Source organism: Urocitellus parryii, chromosome 8 (assembly GCF_045843805.1).
Source record: "Urocitellus parryii isolate mUroPar1 chromosome 8, mUroPar1.hap1, whole genome shotgun sequence".
NCBI classification, from domain to species: Eukaryota; Metazoa; Chordata; class Mammalia; order Rodentia; family Sciuridae; genus Urocitellus; species Urocitellus parryii.
The window spans coordinates 95,537,891-95,557,920 of NC_135538.1; the positions used below are offsets into that span (position 1 = coordinate 95,537,891).

At 35.5% G+C, this 20,030-nt stretch overlaps 1 protein-coding gene across 9 annotated transcripts in view; it reads left to right on the forward strand.

Moving 5' to 3' along the window:
- Dst (dystonin) overlaps positions 1–20,030 on the forward strand; it is a 334,297-nt gene that overhangs the window by 235,872 nt on the left and 78,395 nt on the right. For all 9 annotated transcript variants that reach the window (XM_026398944.2, XM_077801782.1, XM_077801781.1 and 6 more), the window contains 6 exons: positions 1,625–1,687; positions 2,224–2,465; positions 3,386–3,515; positions 6,135–6,334; positions 7,801–8,296; positions 9,467–10,938. In XM_026398944.2, the coding sequence (XP_026254729.2) occupies positions 1,625–1,687; positions 2,224–2,465; positions 3,386–3,515; positions 6,135–6,334; positions 7,801–8,296; positions 9,467–10,938 (2,603 nt within the window). The remainder of the gene's footprint in view (positions 1–1,624; positions 1,688–2,223; positions 2,466–3,385; positions 3,516–6,134; positions 6,335–7,800; positions 8,297–9,466; positions 10,939–20,030) is intronic.

Genomic DNA, 20,030 nt, shown 5'->3' on the forward strand with positions numbered 1-20,030 from the left:
TCCTCAACAGAAGGGGAAAGTCTCGTGTAAATATTTGTTGTAAAATCAATCTAAGTGAGTTGTGGGTATAGTTTTTAAAACATACTCTACTGAGATTTGAAAATCCAAAAATAGAAGGCAAATCTCTAACCTTATTCTGAGTTTCTGGGTCCCCTCTGTGGCCTATCTAGCCCGGCCAGGCCTCCAGCTGTCCCTATTGTGATACTGATGTTCCAGCTGGGCCTTTCTCAACCAACCATTTATTCCACTCTATTAATTCCATTTCAGGGAAAACCCATATTATATGTGGTGAGATGATCTCTCCTTTCTTTACTAATCAGATTTCCTGAAATGTCAATGTGTTGTTTTGTCTTGTTTTAAAGAAAAGGAATCCTGTTGTGTATTAATTATTTTAGTTCCTTGTGTCCCCTTTCCATTTGTAATAGATACACAGTAACTTTATTTGTTTTGACTTTAGGTAAGTAGCAGCCATAATAGGAATTAATGTTGAGCAGCTTTTTTTTCATTTCCATCTGAAATGCGGTTGTGTGTGAGATTTTTTTTTCTTTTTTAAAGAACCAAACTTAAATTCAGATGTTTAAGTATTTGTTTAGACTTGTTCTCATGTGGTTGATTTGGGAAATGCATTTGTGTTTTGGATAGGCAGCCAATGGACACTTGCATGAGAAAGTTTAATTGAGTTTTTAAAAATATTCTGATTATGAGGAAAGGTACCAATGCTAGATGGTTATATAATAAAAGAGAAATACTAGTTACTGCTCACTGAGTAGTTCCTGTTTGCTAGGCAATGGGTTAACCATCTTTAGTTCCCATAGTGGTCTTTCAAGTGAGGTCTTATTGCTCTCATCAGTTTGGTTGATTAGTTTGTCCAAACACATATGGCCTATCATTAGTGGGGCTGGGATTTAAATTTAGGTGGGTCATACACCCAGCCCTAGCATTCCAACCATTGCGCTTTCTCTGTGTTGACTTTATGTGGATTGAGTAACAGGGTTTATGTTTTGTTTTGACTTTTGACTTTTCTCTCATGTCTTTTTCAATCATTCTGCCTCCATTAAGCCCATGATTACCCCCATGCAACTGCACCAGACAGTTTTCAGTCCTTCAGTAAGGTGGACATTCTGGCCAGTTATTTATGCTTCTACATAGGTATATACTGAGCACCTTCTGAACTTCAGCAATTTGTCATTAATGTAACTTGAGCCATAAAGCAACTTTATCACAATTTGCTATGAAGTAATATTTAATGATTGATTTGTATAGTTTAAAGAGGCTAAAACTCTATGGTGTTTAAGATGCTCATGTTGCTACTTTAAGAGTGAATTTTAGGGCTGAGGATATGATCGAGAGTTTGCCTAGTATGTGCAAGACCATGGTTTGATTCCCAGTACCCCAAAACAACAAATTTTATGTAAAGATGAGTATTTAAATATTGGACCTTTGCTGGGTTTTGAATTCATTTTTGAATAGTAATAACATTTAAAAATGATCATCACTTATGGGGTTTGATTTAATGTCATGTATTATTAATGTATAGTAGTAGGTACACTTATTACATTATTATTGTGTAATATAATTAATGTGTAAGAAATCTATGATTACCTCAGTGTTTATATTTGTGCAGGTGGAGTAATAATAAATGGTGAAGGAACAGACACAAATACTCAAGACATTTTGGCAAATAAAGGTAAATAGTAATTTTAAATGGTTATTGAGTAACATAACTTGGTATTTTTTGACAGACTAAATCTTAGAGGAAAACAATTGTCATATTGAAATTTCAAACTTTATTTAAATGGTATTTAAATAGTAGTTACAATTTCTATAAATATCATATTTGCATAATTTGCTATTAACATAGTATTTGGTTTGACACTTGGTTTTATTTCCTTCTTTTTGGTTAATTTGAGATATTTTGTCACTTAGAATAACATTATTTGAACCAATTTATTGAGTTGGTGCCTGATGAATACATTTTATGATTTGAGTCTTTTGTTCCTTTTTGTTCCTTTGAGTCTTTTGTTCACTTATATTATACAATATGTCATGAAGTAGCATTATAAAGTGATCTAGCCTTTTAGTTCTAAAAGATCTATGGTTTACCATAGCAAGCTTCAGAGTGACAAAATAGAAGGAAATACTGTATAAAACAAATTCTGTTTCTAAACCTCATCTCCAATGTTCTGAACATATATCAGTATAATTTTTTTTCTTTCCTCCTAGGTTTAACATCCATTAAAAAGGACATGACTGACATAAGTCATGGTTATGAAGATCTTGGCCTCTTACTCAAGGACAAAATAACTGAACTGAATTCTAAACTCTCCAAATTGCAAAAGGCTCAGGAAGAATCAAGTTCAATGATGCAGTGGTTGGAGAAAATGAACAAAACTGCAAAAAAATGGCATCATACCCCAACACCTACAGACACTGAAGCTGTGAAGACTCAGGTTGAACAGAATAAGGTATATTATTCTGAAGCTATGGAATAGAGTGGATTTATGTTTGGAACTGAGCCTTGAGGGTCAGGAGCTTTATTATTTTTTCTAGATCTACAGTTTAACAGTTTTGCTCAATGGACCTTTCCCTAGAGACTGATAATAGTCACATTTTCTGCACTTTAGCATTATAAAGATTGAGTGCCTGAATGTGGCTTGGTGGTTAAGTGCCCCTCAGTACAATCCCTAGTACCAAAAAAAAAAAAAAAAAAAGAGTATCCTGTTGGGTATTAGTAAATTTTGTCACCTTTAAATAAGTTTAAATCTTGGTTATTAACCAAACAACTGTTGAAAAATATTTAGTTAAGGGCTAAGTATACTAGGGATCTGTTGTGTCTAGTATAGATTTGGGCAGCTAATGTCTCCCTTTCTAGTGGATGGTATTCGCAGCTATCCAGACTGGGGAAATGATTTTCCATGGTGAAAATGATGGCAAAAAATTCTACAGATTATTAATCTATATTTGAACTGGATAATGGGTTTGTCCAAAAAGATGCTTATCCCCCAGTAGATGTTCAAATTCTGGCAGCCTTTATCAAAGCTGATTTTCTTATTAATTATGATCTTACTGATGTCATCTTGCTTTTTTTTCCATGGTGGTTTGTTTGAGAATATGAAATTCTTCCTCAGTAACGGGGACGAGAGTCATTATCTCCATGGTTATAGTGTTCCTCTGTGGGATTCCTTTATCCCAGAGTTGAAGACTAGCAGAGAGGAAGAAAGGAAAATAATTAACTGCTGCATCCAGGCCCTCACCCACTTGAGCATTTAACAGTGGATTTTTTCCTCTTTTCGTCATGTTAGAGGGAAAAAAGTTCTATCATAATTGTGTTTTTGTCTTTTGATGTTGACATACTTTAATGTAGTTACTTTTTTTTCCTTGTTAGTCATTTGAGGCAGAACTAAAGCAAAATGTAAACAAAGTACAGGAGTTGAAAGACAAATTGACGGAATTGTTGGAGGAGAATCCAGATACTCCTGAGGCCCCCAAATGGAAACAGATGTTGACAGAAATAGGTATGTTATACAATTTAGAGCAAAGTCCATGAACAGAAGCTCAATAATTTTTTTTAATTATCATCTTTATCAGAAAACATCCAATAGCCTCACTTATTTTTGGATTTTCTTTAATGTTTTGGAATCCATTTTTGCATATTTAAAAGTGTCCTTTTATATTTTTTTCTGAGGATTGGCATATAAGTATTTTATGAAGAAAATAGACACATGTACTAATAAAATGCCATGCATTGAATAATATTGTTGTCATGAATGTTTTTTCTTGTTACTAGTTTTTGTAACCTTTATGCTTTATTATCATTTTTATGCTTTATTATATTTTACTTTACATGTTCCTTTTGTTCATTTATTTGAAAAAGGTAGGCTCGGATCTCTTCCTAGGGTTAATTCTGGGACTCCTGCAGCCCTGTACTACATGCTTTTCTTCTCTCCCCCAAACAATATCAAAAAGTACTTTGCTACAGAAGGCTGATGATTTTCATTCTTTACTCACAGTTATCCTCCTACATCCTGTCCCTATAAAAACTACTGCTTATAGATGCAGAATTTTCTTCACAAGCTTCATGTCTTATCATGATGATGTTGAAAATTGAATGTAAGGGCTGGGGTTGTGGCTCAGTGGCAGAGTATTTGCCTTGCACATGTGAGGCACTGGGTTTGATCCTCAGCTCCACATATAAATGAATAAACAAAATAAAAAAAATATACACACACATATAAAATTGAATGTAAGACAAGGATAATATTTGTTCCTACATACTATTGTTTGGAGAATTCAATAAGTTAATGTATGTACAGCTCAGAGGAAAGTACCTGGCACATAGTAAGTGCTATTAAGTTATACCATCAATTATTACAATAAGTACTCTACTTTGACATGTTCCATTATATTTATCTAAGTATTATCCTTTCTTTAGAATCAGATATACTGTGATAGATTTAGAAACCTGTAAATATTTTTTTAGCTTGAAAAAAGTTAACCCTAAGAGATCTCAGTTAATAGGTATGTGTAATCCAGCTAAAGAGACCCCTGTTGCATTGTAACCTTCCCTGGGATATCAGAATTACTTGGGTAGAGTATTATCAAGACATTTTAGAATAGAAGTGGTAGTGTGGAGTGTGTATTTCAAAAACACTTATTATTATTTATTTATATTATTTGTTATTATTTATTATTTATTATTATTTATTTATATTATTTATTTTATTATTATTATTATTTTATTTCTCTACCATTTTTTAATTGCCTTCTTTTGTTGTCAGATTGTGTTTGGAACACACCATGTAGAATTATATAGACAAGGATTCAGGGATTGTGTTCTATTAAAATCAGCCCATTAATATATTATGGTAAATGAAAAAAAAATCTCTAAAATCAACTAGTCACAACCCATCAATAAATGTTTATGGAGCAACATGTGCAAGGTTAGGTTGGCGGATTCACCTCAGTTGAACTCCCTAGGATCAGTAGACTAGAGCCAGATTGGGAGAAGCCCTGAATGTCAGGGAAAAAAAATCTTCAGATTTTATCATCTGGGTGGTAGGAATTTAAGTATTGAAAGATTTGAACAGGTAATGGACAGGCAAGTGCCATGTTCAAAAATTAGTATATTGTTATAAGGGAAAGTATTTTAAAACACATGGATTGCAGGTGAGAAGCACTAAGAGTACGATACCATTAAAAAGATTGATTAGCTGAACCCTGTGGTTCTTGGGTCCAGTGGAATCCACACTAGGAACAGCACCACCCTTGGGACTTGTTAGAAATGCAGACTATCAGACCCCAAACCTACTGCAGAAACTCTGGAGGTGCCCCTGCCCCCACATCTGTGTTTATTATCCCCCACTACTAGGTGATTCTAATGCAGCTCAAGTTTAAGCAACACTGGTGTTCACAAAATATGTTAAGAACCAAAATGGAGTACACCACTGGAAATGTAAAGGAGGAATGTAAAGCATTTTTGATCAATAAGTTTGGAGGTCATAAAAGAACATTCTGAATTATTACATCGAAGCAACCTGGGAGAGATAGCAGCCTTTGAAAGAAATCTAAAAGTAAAAAATATCCTCCAGTTTTGAGAGGAGTAAAATGAATTTTATGTTTTAATGTTGAGTTTAAAGGGTTGGTGAGATTTTTCTATTGGAACTTTCCAGCAGCTGGTTATTAATGAGTGATTTGAATAGGAGAGAATGATTGGGGATAGATGCACATTTGGCAGCCACTTGCCTAGAAAGGATACTTGAAGATTTGATACTTCAAAAAAGAAAATTAATATTTATTGTTCTAGTAGTTGAATAAACAGATTGAATTATTTCTCGAATAATGAAAGCTCTCAGGATCATGTTGGCTTTAAGGAATATTCCACATTCCATATTATCTTCTAAAATGAGATTCAGTTCTTTTTATTATACTTCCATTGATATGCAGCCACCAGGTCCATAAAATCTGTGTCACTGAATGCACTTAATTTTTTTTAGGTTAGACCTTCAATTAGCTAAATAAGGAGAATTATAAGAAAGGAACTATGCCAAATTTATATTTTGAAAAATATCAAACAGTTTTCTTATAATTGTATTAAATATATAAAAACCAATACCAGTTCATCCTTTTTCTTTTAGATTCTAAGTGGCAAGAACTCAACCAATTAACAGTTGATAGACAACAAAAATTGGAAGAATCCTCCAATAATCTAACCCAATTCCAGACCTTAGAGGCTCACTTAAAACAGTGGCTTGTGGAGAAAGAACTGATGGTCAGTGTTCTTGGGCCCTTGTCAATTGACCCAAATATGCTGAACACACAAAAGCAGCAGGTGCAGGTGAGTATTACCTAATATCCCAGCTCAGGCATAGCACCTTGACTTAACAAGACAAATGCTTTCATTATAAACATGTTAGCTTTGGGCAATATGTGCTTTAACTGCTTTGGAGTGTCTTTGTAATATTTCAGATGCTCCTGAGACACCATCCTAAGATTAGTGGAAACTCCCCCCAAAGCTATGATTTTTAGAGAATGGCAGCTATAAGGCATCCCATCGTATGCTTCCTGAGCCCATGAGTGGACCAAGCCCCCTGATTATTTCAGTCATATTGTGGTTGGTGCAGACCCTGTTAAAAAAGGCCTTCTCTGAAGTATTAATCTGCTTCTTTAATATTTTTATGAGAAGCTAGTTATAATTTTATTGTTTAGAAATTACTCCTTTGAGGTTTTATTCATTTTGATAGTGGTAGCAGATAATGAAACTTGTAAAACTCATGCAGTACAGTCCTGAGGGGGAGAGAGACAGAATAAGAAGGGGACAGGGAGTCAGGGAAGCAGAGAGGGAACTTGAAGCCTGTGTGTTAGGCTAGTCTAATTACAAAGTAGAAAAATCCACAAGCAGGGGTGGGGAATCTACAAAGTCAGACATAAATAGCAGAAGCTCCGTTGTGATTCCAGTTAGATTTCTTCAGCTGTGATCAGTGGCTTGAGAAAAGGGAGGTGATTACATGAGCTGAAAATACTAATAAGTCTTGGTAGTTTGGGTCACATGATCTAGTTCATATCTGTTCATAATCAAACATAAAACAAACGATAAAAATGAATATCAGGGGGAAATATTTGTTTCTAGTCAGTCTCCCAGAGATGGATAAATAGAGATTAATATACAATAAAAGGTAGGTAAATATACTAAAAGAAAGAAATTCTGGGGTCATTCATTTTATAATGACAGTCATGTTGAACCTCTGTCTCCTGAACAATTTGATTTTCTAACATTATTATAATAGACTGTAAATAATAAATCTTTAGTTTAAAAAAATTATAAATTGTAAATCAGTGCATCATGAGCATGACACACAATTATAATTACACATGTTCTCTAATGTGGAATGCTATTGAATATTTCATAAATTAGGCAAAGAGAAAAACATGAATAGGAAAAGATGAATGTGGTGGTCATGTGACATGAACTTGTTCTTGGCAGTGTTTCTTTTTGTGTGTGAAAACTTGAACATGTACTTTTTTGTTCATTTTTGCCCAGGCTACCAAAAGTATTTATGTTATTCTTCCCCTTTGGGAGATGTGATGATTTTAGATGAAGCTATCTCTGTGAAATATCATGACTGTAGGAATTAGTATAAGATAACTGCCCTGCCCTTCAAATAAAAGTTAGGAAAGCAATACTAGGAAACAAACAAAAACTAGATGAATTGGTACCATATCTCCTTCTTTGAATGTTCAAAACTCTGTCTTCTATAATCAATTATACAGTAGTTTGTATTTATTTACCCTTATTTACCTTAGATTCTGCTGCAAGAATTCGATACCCGGAAGCCTCAGTATGAACAGCTAACAGCATCTGGTCAAGGCATTCTGAGCAGACCTGGAGAAGACCCTTCTTTACATGGGATTGTGAAAGAGCAATTGGCAGCTGTGACCCAAAAGTGGGATGGCTTGACAGGACAATTGAGTGACAGATGTGACTGGATTGACCAGGCCATTGTCAAAAGCACTCAGTATCAGGGCCTGCTAAGAAGCCTTTCTGATAAGCTGAATGAGCTGGATGACAGACTCACCAGCAGTGTGGTGGTGAACACGCTTCCTGATGCCATGAACCAGCAGCTGGAAACAGCTCAAAACCTGAAGCAGGAAATAAAGCAAGAAACAAAGCAGATAAAATTTGCTCAGGCACTCTGTGAGGACCTGTCAGCACTGGTTAAAGAAGAGTACTTGAAAGCAGAACTCAGTAGGCAACTGGAAGGCATCTTAAAATCATTTAAGGATATTGAACAAAAAGCAGGTTTGTCTGTCTTCTCTTATGATACATGTATTTCCTGGACAGAAATGAATATCAGATATTGCTGTTTCCAAGCTGTTGCCAATAATCCAGGACCTTAAAGAGCCCCTGCCTCATTGAGCATGAGTGAAGGGGTGGTTGAGCATAGAAGTGCAGAGAACAATTTAAGGGTCAGGCAATTCCATTCCCATCAAAAAAATTAGCAAAACTCACTTAATGAAGGCTCATTGATCTGTGGTATCCCAAATTGGTTTTTAAAAGATGTAAATATTTTTGCTGTGTGACATTGTCTTATTTCACCCGGGGGAAAAAATAGATGAATGTTTTTCAAAAGGTTTTGTGTCATTTTCTTATTTACTATTACTTTTTCTGATTCTGCCACAGAAAACTTTTCTAGAGAAATTTCTCTGTTCTCCTCTCTCACCTACTGCAGCACTAATTCTGTGGCAGCTGTGCTAGTATTTGTCAGAGACACCACAGTGTGCTGTTGGAGTTCAGGAGGGTCTTTCCAAGGAAGGACAAACTTTTTTGCTATGTTTATCTTTGTTGGAAAAATAGTACTATACCTTGCACTTGGTAAATATTCAATTTATGTTTTTAAATTATTGGATGTGTTTATTGATTACAGCAATCATTTCACATTAAACTTTATTCAATATGGAGACAGCATAATGTAACCCATAGAGACCACATGAGTTTATATCCTGACTTAACCACTTCAGAGCTGGAAAATCTTGGGCAAATAATTAAACCTCCACAATATGTAAAAGCCATAGATATGAAACAGTCATTGCAAAGAAGTGTTTTATTATTAACATAATCTAGACCTTGGCAGTTATCTCCTCCCTATTCTGGAATGTAGATGATACTGGCAAAGCAGACCATGTGCAGTGTGACCACACCATGCAGTTTGATGCATTTGTACTTCCCAAATCAAGGCTTTTCTCCTCTTAACTGCCTTCTGCTTCTTGCCAATTGTCCTTTTTCTTATTGTTGTATTTACCTCTTACTTCTTCTTTCCCTCTGTCAGTAAGTTCACTTGTAATTCTTGTAGTCAGTGCTAGAAGTCCTTGCTTTTAGACAACTCTGCATATTAATTTGAAGATTTTTTTACTGACTTTTCATAGATTGACACTTTGATGTAAAATAAACATATCTGTGTTTTGCTTTCAGAGAATCATGTCCAGCACCTGCAGTCAGCCTGTGCAAGCTCTCATCAATTTCAGCAAATGTCTAGAGATTTTCAGATTTGGCTGGATACAAAGAAAGAAGAGCAAAACAAGTGTCATCCAATATCAGCCAAACTTGATGTCTTGGAAACATTAATTAAAGATCAGAAAGACTTCAGTAAAACTTTGACTGCTCAGTCTAATATCTATGAAAAAACCATTGCAGAAGGTGAAAATTTGTTATTAAAAACACACGGGTCTGAAAAGGCAGCCTTACAGTTACAGCTTAACACTATTAAGACTGATTGGGATGGATTTAATAAGCAGGTGAAAGAAAGAGAAGACAAGTTAAAAGATTCATTGGAAAAAGCCCTCAAGTACAAAGAGCACGTAGAAACTCTCCAGCCATGGATTGATAAATGTCAAAACAAGCTGGAGGAAGTAAAATTTTGCTTGGATCCTGCTGAAACAGAGAATTCTATTGCCAAATTAAAGTCTCTGCAGAAGGAAATGGACCAACATTTTGGTATGGTGGAATTACTGAACAACACAGCCAATAGTTTGCTCAGTGTTTGTGAGGTAGATAAAGAGGTTGTTACAGATGAGAATAAATCATTGATCCAGAAGGTGGACATGGTCACTGAACAACTTCACAGTAAGAAATTCTCCCTGGAGAACATGGCACAGAAGTTTAAGGAATTTCAAGAATCTTCCAAAGAAGCTAAAAGGCAGCTTCAGTATGCAAAGGAGCAGCTGGATGCCCATGACTCCCTGGGACCACAGGCTCACAGTAACAAATATCTGACCATGTTGCAGACTCAGCAGAAATCACTTCAGACTTTGAAGCATCAGGTGGATGTGGCCAAAAGGCTTGCACAGGACCTTGTAGTAGAAGCCTCAGACTCAAAGGGAGTCTCTGATGTTTTATTACAAGTAGAAACCTTAGCTCAAGAGCATAATACACTAAGTCAGCAGGTTGATGAGAAGTGTTCCTTCTTGGAAACCAAGCTTCAGGGCATTGGGCATTTCCAGAACACCATCCGAGAGATGTTTTCCCAGTTTGCAGAATTTGATGATGAACTGGATGGCATGGCTCCAGTGGGGAGAGATGTGGAAACATTGCAAAAGCAAAAGGAGGGCATAAAATCCTTTCTGAAGAAACTAGAAGCCCTCATAGCAAACAATGACAATGCTAATAAAACCTGCAAGATGATGCTAGCCACAGAAGAGACCTCTCCTGACCTTGTTGGAGCCAAAAGGGACTTGGAGGCCTTAAGCAAACGGTGCAACAAGTTACTGGACCGAGCTCAAGCCAGAGAAGAGCAGGTTGAAGGGACAATTGAGCGTCTCGAAGAATTCTACAACAAATTGAACAACTTTTCTACTTTGCTTCAGAAGGCTGAAGAACATGAAGAGTCACAAGGTCCCGTTGGTATGGAAACAGAGACAATTAATCAGCAACTTAATGTATTCAAGGTAGGGAGTTCTTCATTCTTACTGAATGTTTTTATTATTAAGATAAGTTTATAATTGGCATAGAAAGGTGATTACATATTATTTAGAATCTTCAAGAATGACTATAATACAGTGTTTGAGCATATGTCAGGATAATATTCAGATGCATGGGGCAGTTCCAAACCTACTGGGGATTTGGACATGGAGGTCAGAAGGTGCCAGAGAAAGTTCTAAACAAGCCAGAAACTGATGTGGAGTCCATTTCTGATGTCATTCACAACTGACATTTGTAGTTACCAGAGCTGCATTTGAACTCGCTACATTTTTCTTCAGTGGTGAATTATAGTCTTTTCCTTTTCTTTTCTCTTGTCATTCTTCTTAATTTCTTCTTCAAACTTTTTTCCCTCTTAAAGTTCATATTTTTAACAGGCAATTTGGCATTTCATGTTATAATCCTGGTTTCATAAAACAAAGATCTTGGGGGTTCGTGCCTCAGAGGATTAGGTATGAATTATTTTCATTGGACTCTATATAAGCTCCTCAGACCAAGAAATGCCTACCACTTGACCAGTGATCCTTAATGAATAGAACATTAGATTAAAATAGTGGCCCAGTTTCAGTGTCATTGAATTTGGCCTCCTTTGTTACAGATCAGAAGTCATATATTGCTTTCTGTGTCCTATATATTAATAATTTTCTACAGGGGTATGATATGATATAAACCTTCACAGTTGTTATGGGTCCTGGTTCTGATCTTGAGATGTGTTTTACTTTCTGGTGAGGACTGGTAAATATGTATTGCATCATTAGCACAGAGAATAAACTAAGACCAAATAAAAACAGGATTTCCAAAACTACAGATTGGGCTGAAGTATAGCTCAGTGCTAGAGCATGTGCTTTTAGCATGCCTGAGACCTGGGATCAACCTCCAGCATCAAAAAAACAACAACAACAAAAACACACACACACACACACACACACACAAATTGTTTCCCATGGGAAATGAGGGTGAATCAAGTGGACTTCCAAATTCTATGTTGTTATCTAACGTATTGTTTTCTTTGCTTATCTTTAATAACATCTGATTACTGAATTTTGAAAAATAACTTTAGAGTAACTTTTTATTATTACTATTTGCCATTATTAAATGGCTTGAAGCCTAATTCCTCCAAGGCTTAAAAATCTGTGATTCTGTTTTTAGATCTTGATTCTTGAAGGCGAAGGAACTTCCCTTATTGTTGACTTGACTTCTTTCATTATACTGTCAAATTTTCATGTTTCTTTGCAAAACAAAGATTCCATATGAGAAAATTTGCTATTAGAAAAACAGTTTTATGGCTTCTTTAAAGACAGAAGACATGGCTCTTCTTCTGACAGAAAGCTTTAGAATTTTCTGTAGAATTCTGATAAAACTTTAAAATTCCTATTGAAACTTAACCATGTTCAGTGCCTTTGTAAGACATCATTGTGACTTTTCTGGGAATTTGTGTAGAGAAAAAGAGTACCCTAGGGTGGTAGTATGGCTCAGTGATAGAGCCCTTGCCTAGCATGTGGAAACCCTGGGATCAGTCCTAGTAGTGCAAAAACAAAAGAAAGAGTAGGTCTTCCTTTCTCTTCCTTTCGTTCATGAACTGTAAGAAAGTGGGCAAAAGTAATAATATTTGGTGCTGCCACTGGTGGCTGCCTCCCTGTGTGTGTTTGTGTCATGTAGAGAACTGAAAGTAGGAAAAGCAAGAGAGAGGAGTTTTCTCACCATTGCAGTGAAAGTGTTTTGCAAACTAAAGCAGCACCAAATAAGCTCATTAACATTAATAGCGGGAGAGATTGTCTTGGTTGTTTGTGAAGAAAAATAGTGGTTATATCTCCTAAAATCAACTATTTAGCATCTTGTGCTCGTTTGTTTTCTGATTATTTTGGAAGGAGTTGGTTTATTGAAATTGAGTAATAAAGAATATCATAGATTTAGTGTCTTGAAATCCAGTGACTTTTAAAAAAAAGTAGGGATTCAAGGGATAGATCATTTGTATATAATACATTATAGTGCCATAGGTAAGAAACAAAAATAAAAAGAATATGATTATGGTAAAGAAAGATGATAGCCTATACAACCAATAACTCCATTTGTGTGTTTGTGTGTTTGTGTGTTTGTGTGTGTGTGTTTATTTTAAAAACCAACTACAGTAATTAACATCTATCATAGGCTAATTGTATCAGGCACCACCCTAAACTCTTCAAATTTAACACTGCTGTCATGAGAGGGAGATGCTATTATTGTCCCCCTCTCACTTATAAAGAACCTAAGGTCTAGGATCTTAGGTGACTTGCCCAAGGTCACACAAGTAGTAAGTGTCAGCTTCTGTGATGCTTTGTGTGGACTTTATTCATCATTTTCACATCTTATGTTTTTCTCTGGGGAATTTTCACATCATCTTTGCTTGTAATCTAATTTAGGCATTTAGTAGCAGCCAGCCATTGTTCATTTTAATCCCAAACACCAGGAACACCTACTTAAGGAAACTGTCTATCAAATTAGCTTCTATAAGAAACACAAGGTAAATGTGTGTGAAGCTGATGTTCTATAACAATTCCTCACTGACCTCTACCTACCAATATGAATACAACTTAAACACTGCTACTAATGCTTTCTTTGGACAGTTTAATTCTATCTTTATAAATATGGTGACATGTTCTTGATGACGGTGGTGGTAGTGGTTGTGATTGTGGTATTCCCACTACTACTGTGACTGAGACAGAACCAGACAGTCCATTGTCTTAGTGGTTCTATCTTTCTTAATTAAAGTGGCAAATTTTCTCATTTACTATTCAATCTTGATTGAGTTTCTTTGGGTCTTTAGTTTCAACATAGTTTTTTAGAAAGTTTTTTGATTTGTTGAGTGGAATGCTTTGTACTAAGTAAAAAGCTAGGTATTGTAATTTCTGATAAGGAAACAGAAAAGCACCAAAGGGCTAGGCCAGTTTTCATTATTGACTTTTTAAAATATAGTCCAGTTTGGCATTAGTTCATCAGGTAGCTTTAATTTTTAAGCTACTGTCATGGATAACATTCTCTAACAGTTTTTCTTAATGCAAAATAAACTGCCTTCAGAGCAGGACTGGAACTTAATAGTCATTATTCTGTTACTTACAAAGGATGCCCCACTCCTATTCAGTGGGAGCAAAATACATTATTTTTAACCAGGAAGACAAATTTCCCTGCTTCCATTTTACCCCTAAACTTTTGCCTAAGAAATAGCTGTTCATATTGACCTTAGGTTTTCTTGAAAAGACAAAATTCACTTACGTTTAAGGGACCAACTCAAATATAATGAAAACAATTGCTATTCTAAACAGAAGGCCCTGATTCACTCTCAGTGAAAACTATTCTGAAGATTTTGAAAACAAATTAGTGCTACTTCAGTTGGCTTGAAGTTTTTAAACTGTTCGATTTTGTAAGTTCTGTGGCCATATATGTTCCTCATGCTAAATACTGGAGATTGGACTAAGTGTGTCTAGAGTGGCAGTCTCTTTAGTCTTTAGACATGTTACAACCTTGTAGTGTTGATAACTCAAAGTACCATTTTTCTGCTTATACTTTGCAATTATTACAGTTAAATTCTGTGCACACTGTCAAAAACTTTGGATTGAATAGTGAATAGATTCTGCACATGTCCGGGAAGAAAGAAACTCCTTTCATGTTATCTTTGTCCCTAACTTCTGTTTGAAGGCCCCTGACTCGATGTTATTTTCAAATTGAAGACACATTTTTATTAAGAAATATTAACATTTCTATACTTATCAAAGATATGTGAAATTGCAGTCTCTGGAAGGAGTATGTCCTTGTGATTCCTGTGATGCCAGTAACAGCCAATCAGATCTCCTGATCATCATGAAGTAATCACTGTTACCATATTGAATTGATTTAATTTCAGGGAAGATCAAAGAAACTAGATGTTTTGAAGAACATACACAGTCACATTCTAACTAAATTAGTACCCCTCCCTACCTCTCTATCTAGGCCATGGTTTTTTAAAAAAGAAAATCTTACCTTAGACCCTGCTTTTACTATTTACTTCTGGCCATTCTGTTACTGCCCAGTTGTGATTCATTTTATCCTCACAAATGAACACATCTCTGGTACAGGGCTTTCTGAACTAAAGATTTATTTTTATTTTCAAAATGGAAATGGCATTACATAGAGCAGAGCATTTTAAAACCAAGTTGAAACCAGAGACATAGACCAGAACAGATGCCTGATTTTACTGTAATAACTTCTGGTCCAGGTGAAGTATTATTCAACGCAGGCATCGTTATTTGAATATTGGGTAACTAAAATGCAAAGTATCTTGAGGCTCAAGAAGCCAGGAGGTTTGGACAAATTTCTTATTATGGTATTTTTTAAATAACCTGGAAAAATCTTTAATGTCACCATATTTATAAAGATAGAATTAAACTGTCCAAAGAAAGCATTAGTAGCAGTGTTTAAGTTGTATTCATATTGGTAGGTAGAGGTCAGTGAGGAATTGTTCTCTGCTTTTGTTGAGTACAGGGGAAAATTAGATAAAACTGTTTCAGAAAAAGTTTTTCATAGGGACAGTTTCTTGATAGACAAGATTTTTGTGAATGAGACTATTAGCCAGGGGGTTGTGCAATACCTTCCTCTGGTATTTTTAAAGGTGAAAATATTTTTAGCATAAAAACTGTAACTAGATGAATGGGCTTTTGTAGGAAAGTTACACTATTTAACAAATCACTTCAAAGTACCACTTAAGATTTTAGGATGAAAGAATACTATACCACATCTGCAGGGCAAGACAGACATCCTCCTACCCCCATAAAGACCACACCTAGCTATTACCAGTCAAGGCTGATATGATGGTTAGTATTGTTAATACCTTGTACTTAACCAGGCATAACAGATAACTGCCCTCTTTCCTGTGTCACACAAGGACTGTGCAGTGTTAATCTGGAAGGGCAGTCAAAAAGGAACCTGGCAACATGGGTCCTCTTTCCAGTTCTGCTAATGTCCTGGCCCTTGTTGTCTCATACATAGCCTCTCATAACTTCTATTGCTTGATTTAAGACTGAAGAATTAAAGTAGGTTGTTGAGGTCAGTTTTAGCCAGAGAGTTTTTAAAAAATGATTTTTTAAATTTTTGCTTTTTTTGGTTTGATTTTAATTGGATAAATCTCTCTCACTATTTTAAAGTGATCCAAAAAAAAAAAAAGGCCCAACTATAATATTTACTGTCATTATCACAGGCCTCCTTTAGATAAAAGAAGGCCTTCATGATTTCTTTTATTGTGGAAAGTTGTTTAAGGGGTGTGGGTGCCTGGGTGTGTGTGTTTATACATATGAGAGGGAGAGACAGAGATAATTTGCATTGCTATTATGAAATTATACATTGGTTTCTTGATAAGAACATTTGGTGTTTTTTAAATTTTTGTCTAGGTCTCTGATGACTTGTTAAAATAATAGCACAGATTAGGTAAATGCTGCAATTTTAAGTTAAGTAAAAAAAAAACTTTTGGAGCCATTCAAGAACCAGGACACCCCAAGAAAATGTCTGTGCTCCCATATCCTCTTTTCATGCATCTGTAATTGTCTTCCTCTAAAGACTGTTTTGTTTCTTTAGCCAGTATTTTAATATGAATAACATTTTCAGATTTTGCTTGGTCTTAGTTTCTCTGAAAGAAACTGCATGGTATTCTTAATGTGTGCATTAGTTTCATTTTCTGAATGGCTTTTAAAAATCCAAATGTTTAGGTATTTTCGTGTATATATGCATACATTTTAAATAATAAGATTCATATGTCAAATCACCTCATGGAAGATAGTGGGAAAACATAGTCTTAGTATTGTAGTAATTTACAGAAAAATAGCAAGTACTTATTGAAGATATTAGCCAAGGTTTATATCAAGATAAACTTCCAAGATGAGACAATAAATCTATTGAGTGTTTCTAAACTTGTTTCTTTGTGGCGGAGTCTAAATCTTCTATTTTCTTTAAACTACTTTCCAGTGAAGTAAATAGCTATTGCATATTCATCAGCTGCATATCCTTGAAAACCCTTTAGTCATATGAAAAACTTTATTAGTTTGAAAACTATAGGATGCTTTCAGTTTTCATTAGCTAATGACTTATCTGTTTTAAACAGAACAATAGAAAGTGTTGCTCCTAATGCCTGTTTTTGTATTTGTAGTACAAAGCACAGATCTCTTGTTAGTTTATAATCTATGTTTCAAGAGCTATTGTACTACAAGGGACTTTTGGAGTTTTCATGGATAATATAGCATTTGCTTACACAGACACTTTCCCCTTACTTTGCCTTGAATTTCTTAATATCTCCAATTACTTAGCTCTAAAATGTCCATTTTTGAGTTGATAAAATTAATCTTTAACTTTTCCATGGTTATTGTACTTAGTGGTAAGATTATTTTCAGAAAGTTTCCTTTTTAAGGACTTAATTTAACTTTAGAAATATAGAACGGTAGGATGGTACTATTCTGTTTATAATTCAGTTAGTATTGGTGTACTTTCCCCAAATCATCTGCTGTAGTAGGTAATTTAGCTGGATCATATCTACACATTAAATAGGGAAGATTGCATTTGAAAACAGCATTGTAGTTTCTCTATGTATGGAATAAGAGTGTTGACTGTTTTTTCAGAAAAGCTTTGCTTATTTATTGATTATGTATTTCTCGTGAAAATGTGAGCAATCTATATATCACAATTAATATTTGGAACAACTTAATTCATCTTGATTTTATTAATATTAGAGACAATAACATTTAAAGTGGTTGTATAGACCAAATAGAGAGGAAAAGATAAACAAGTCCAGTTCTGCTCTGAGTTCTTTTATTATCCAACTATGTCTTGGGAATGTGATTTCAAGTAACAGAGATATATGTGAATTATTACTATAAATCCCACCATGATGTTAATAGTACAGGTTTCAACTTAAATCAGAATATAATAAATAAATTTAAGTCAGTTTAATAAATAAGAGTTCAGTTGTTAAATAAGTGGCATATGCTTAAGCATATTCGTCCAGAGCACATTTTCCCAGAGTACTCCCTACTTCCAAACTGTGTCATGCCCATTTTTTTCATCTGTGTTCCCCACTTGGCCATAATATTTCCCCAGTGCTCACTTACTATTTGGCAAGATAGTGAGCACTATTTTTGTTGAATGGTTGAATTTATGAATGAATTATCCATGAGGTTTTTTTTTAATCCCCTTGGCTACATCATTTTTTTTCTTTCTACATTTTTTATTGGTACATTATAGTTGTACATAATGATGGGATTTGTTGCTTCATATCCATTCATGCACACATCCATAAAGTTTTTAAAATATTTGCCTACCTCAAATGTGAGGTTATATGTTGCTCTTAGCTTTTCATAAGGCAAGACTAATATCGTGCTAATGAGTCAGAGTCTAAGGTGGACTGAATTAGGGCCAGTCTTTCTCATGAAAAGTTTCTGTAAAGACCTTAGAATGTTTAGAGAAAGTTACTCATGCAGATTTCATGGAAACTTTGTTGATATTGCCATGATAGGTAGCTTTTCCAGGCTTACATATCAAGATAGTGGCAGCTGGGAGTAAGATCCTTGGTGGTTACTAATTCCCAGTCTTGTGCTCAACCCACTGTTCAAACACAGAAGCTGTGTGCACATTTTTCTTTTTGTCTCTTATCAGTACCTCACAACAGCCTGTGTGCTTTAAAAAGCACAAAATCAGGTGTTTGTTGAAATATTTCACTTCTTAACCATGAAAAATGGGCTTTGATATTGTGATGTTAATGGATATTCATACCTATTTTTTCTTTGTAGATGGTTAAATACAATTTCAGCTTAATGATGGCTACATATTGAGTTGCATGATGAGTTACCTATAAGGAGTTCTGGTTACAAATATATTTTTAAATGCAACTTGTAGGTTTATAAAAAATAATTTTGGGGTGATATTTTCTCATTAACCATAAAAAAGTTCCCTCCCACATCTTTTCTGTAGGATTACCAGAGAAAACATAAGGTTGTTTTGAACAGAACTGCCTTCTTCATTTGAGTGTCAGTGCTGTTTTGTTCACATTCTAATAATTGTTTTATGAAATTGAAAAAAGACTATCTGCCTTCATTTGTAACTATCTGCTACTCTGATGGTGTCACTCATTTCATAAAAGAATAGATAGATTTTAGTAAATAAAACTTATCATTTCTGCTACAAAGGCTAAGGTTTGATTTGCTGAACTTTACTTTGAAACAATATTTTTAAAGGGTGTTTGTTCAATAGTTAAAATCTGTAGAGGTGATTATTTTATTAGAGTCAGTTACTATGTTTGCCTGGACCCTGCATTAATCTCAAAAGGACTACCTGGATATTAGTAACTACAAATATTCATGTAAGCAGTGCACAGTGCTTTTAGGAATAATTGACTCCTGAGAACTGTTAGACTTGAACTTGGGCTTTAAAAGGGAATGACAAAACACTCCTTTTCAGTGTGATCTGCACTTGGATTGGCAGAGCCTGCTTAAACAACTGATTCGCTGCTGAGAGTGTAGTTTAAACTGAAAGAGACCTGGGTAGCCTCCGCCGCCTTTTCCTTTTAGTAATCAAGTGAATTGGGTCTCAAAATGATTTCTTCAGGGCCTCCTGGTGTCAGGTTCTGCCTCTGCAAGCCCTTCGGGTCCTTTCCCATTTTGAAGTATAGCTGGTGTAATCTCAGCAATCTCTGAACCCGGTACTGCCCCTCTCCCCAATCTCAGGACTCGTCCAGTTTTGCGCTGATGTCACCGCTTAGCTGTTGCTTTGCAGCCTCTCTGGCCTCAAGGTACCTCCCACTGAAAGTGCTCTCTGTTGGGGGAGGAGGCTAGGAGTCTGAGGAAAGATGACTGCGAAGTTAAGTCGCAGGAGGGCGTAGCACCAGAGCTGTAGAGCAAGCCGAGGTCTGGAGCAGCCTGCAGGCTCAGGGACTTAGCAGATGTTGTGTGAAGAGAGAAGGCATTGCTGGGAGCGCCCTGGCTCGAGAGGATGCCTGCCCAGGACCCCGCTGCCCTGAGGAGCCGGGGACAACACAGGAGGTCCCTGCTGGAGCTCCTTTTCTGCCGCGTCC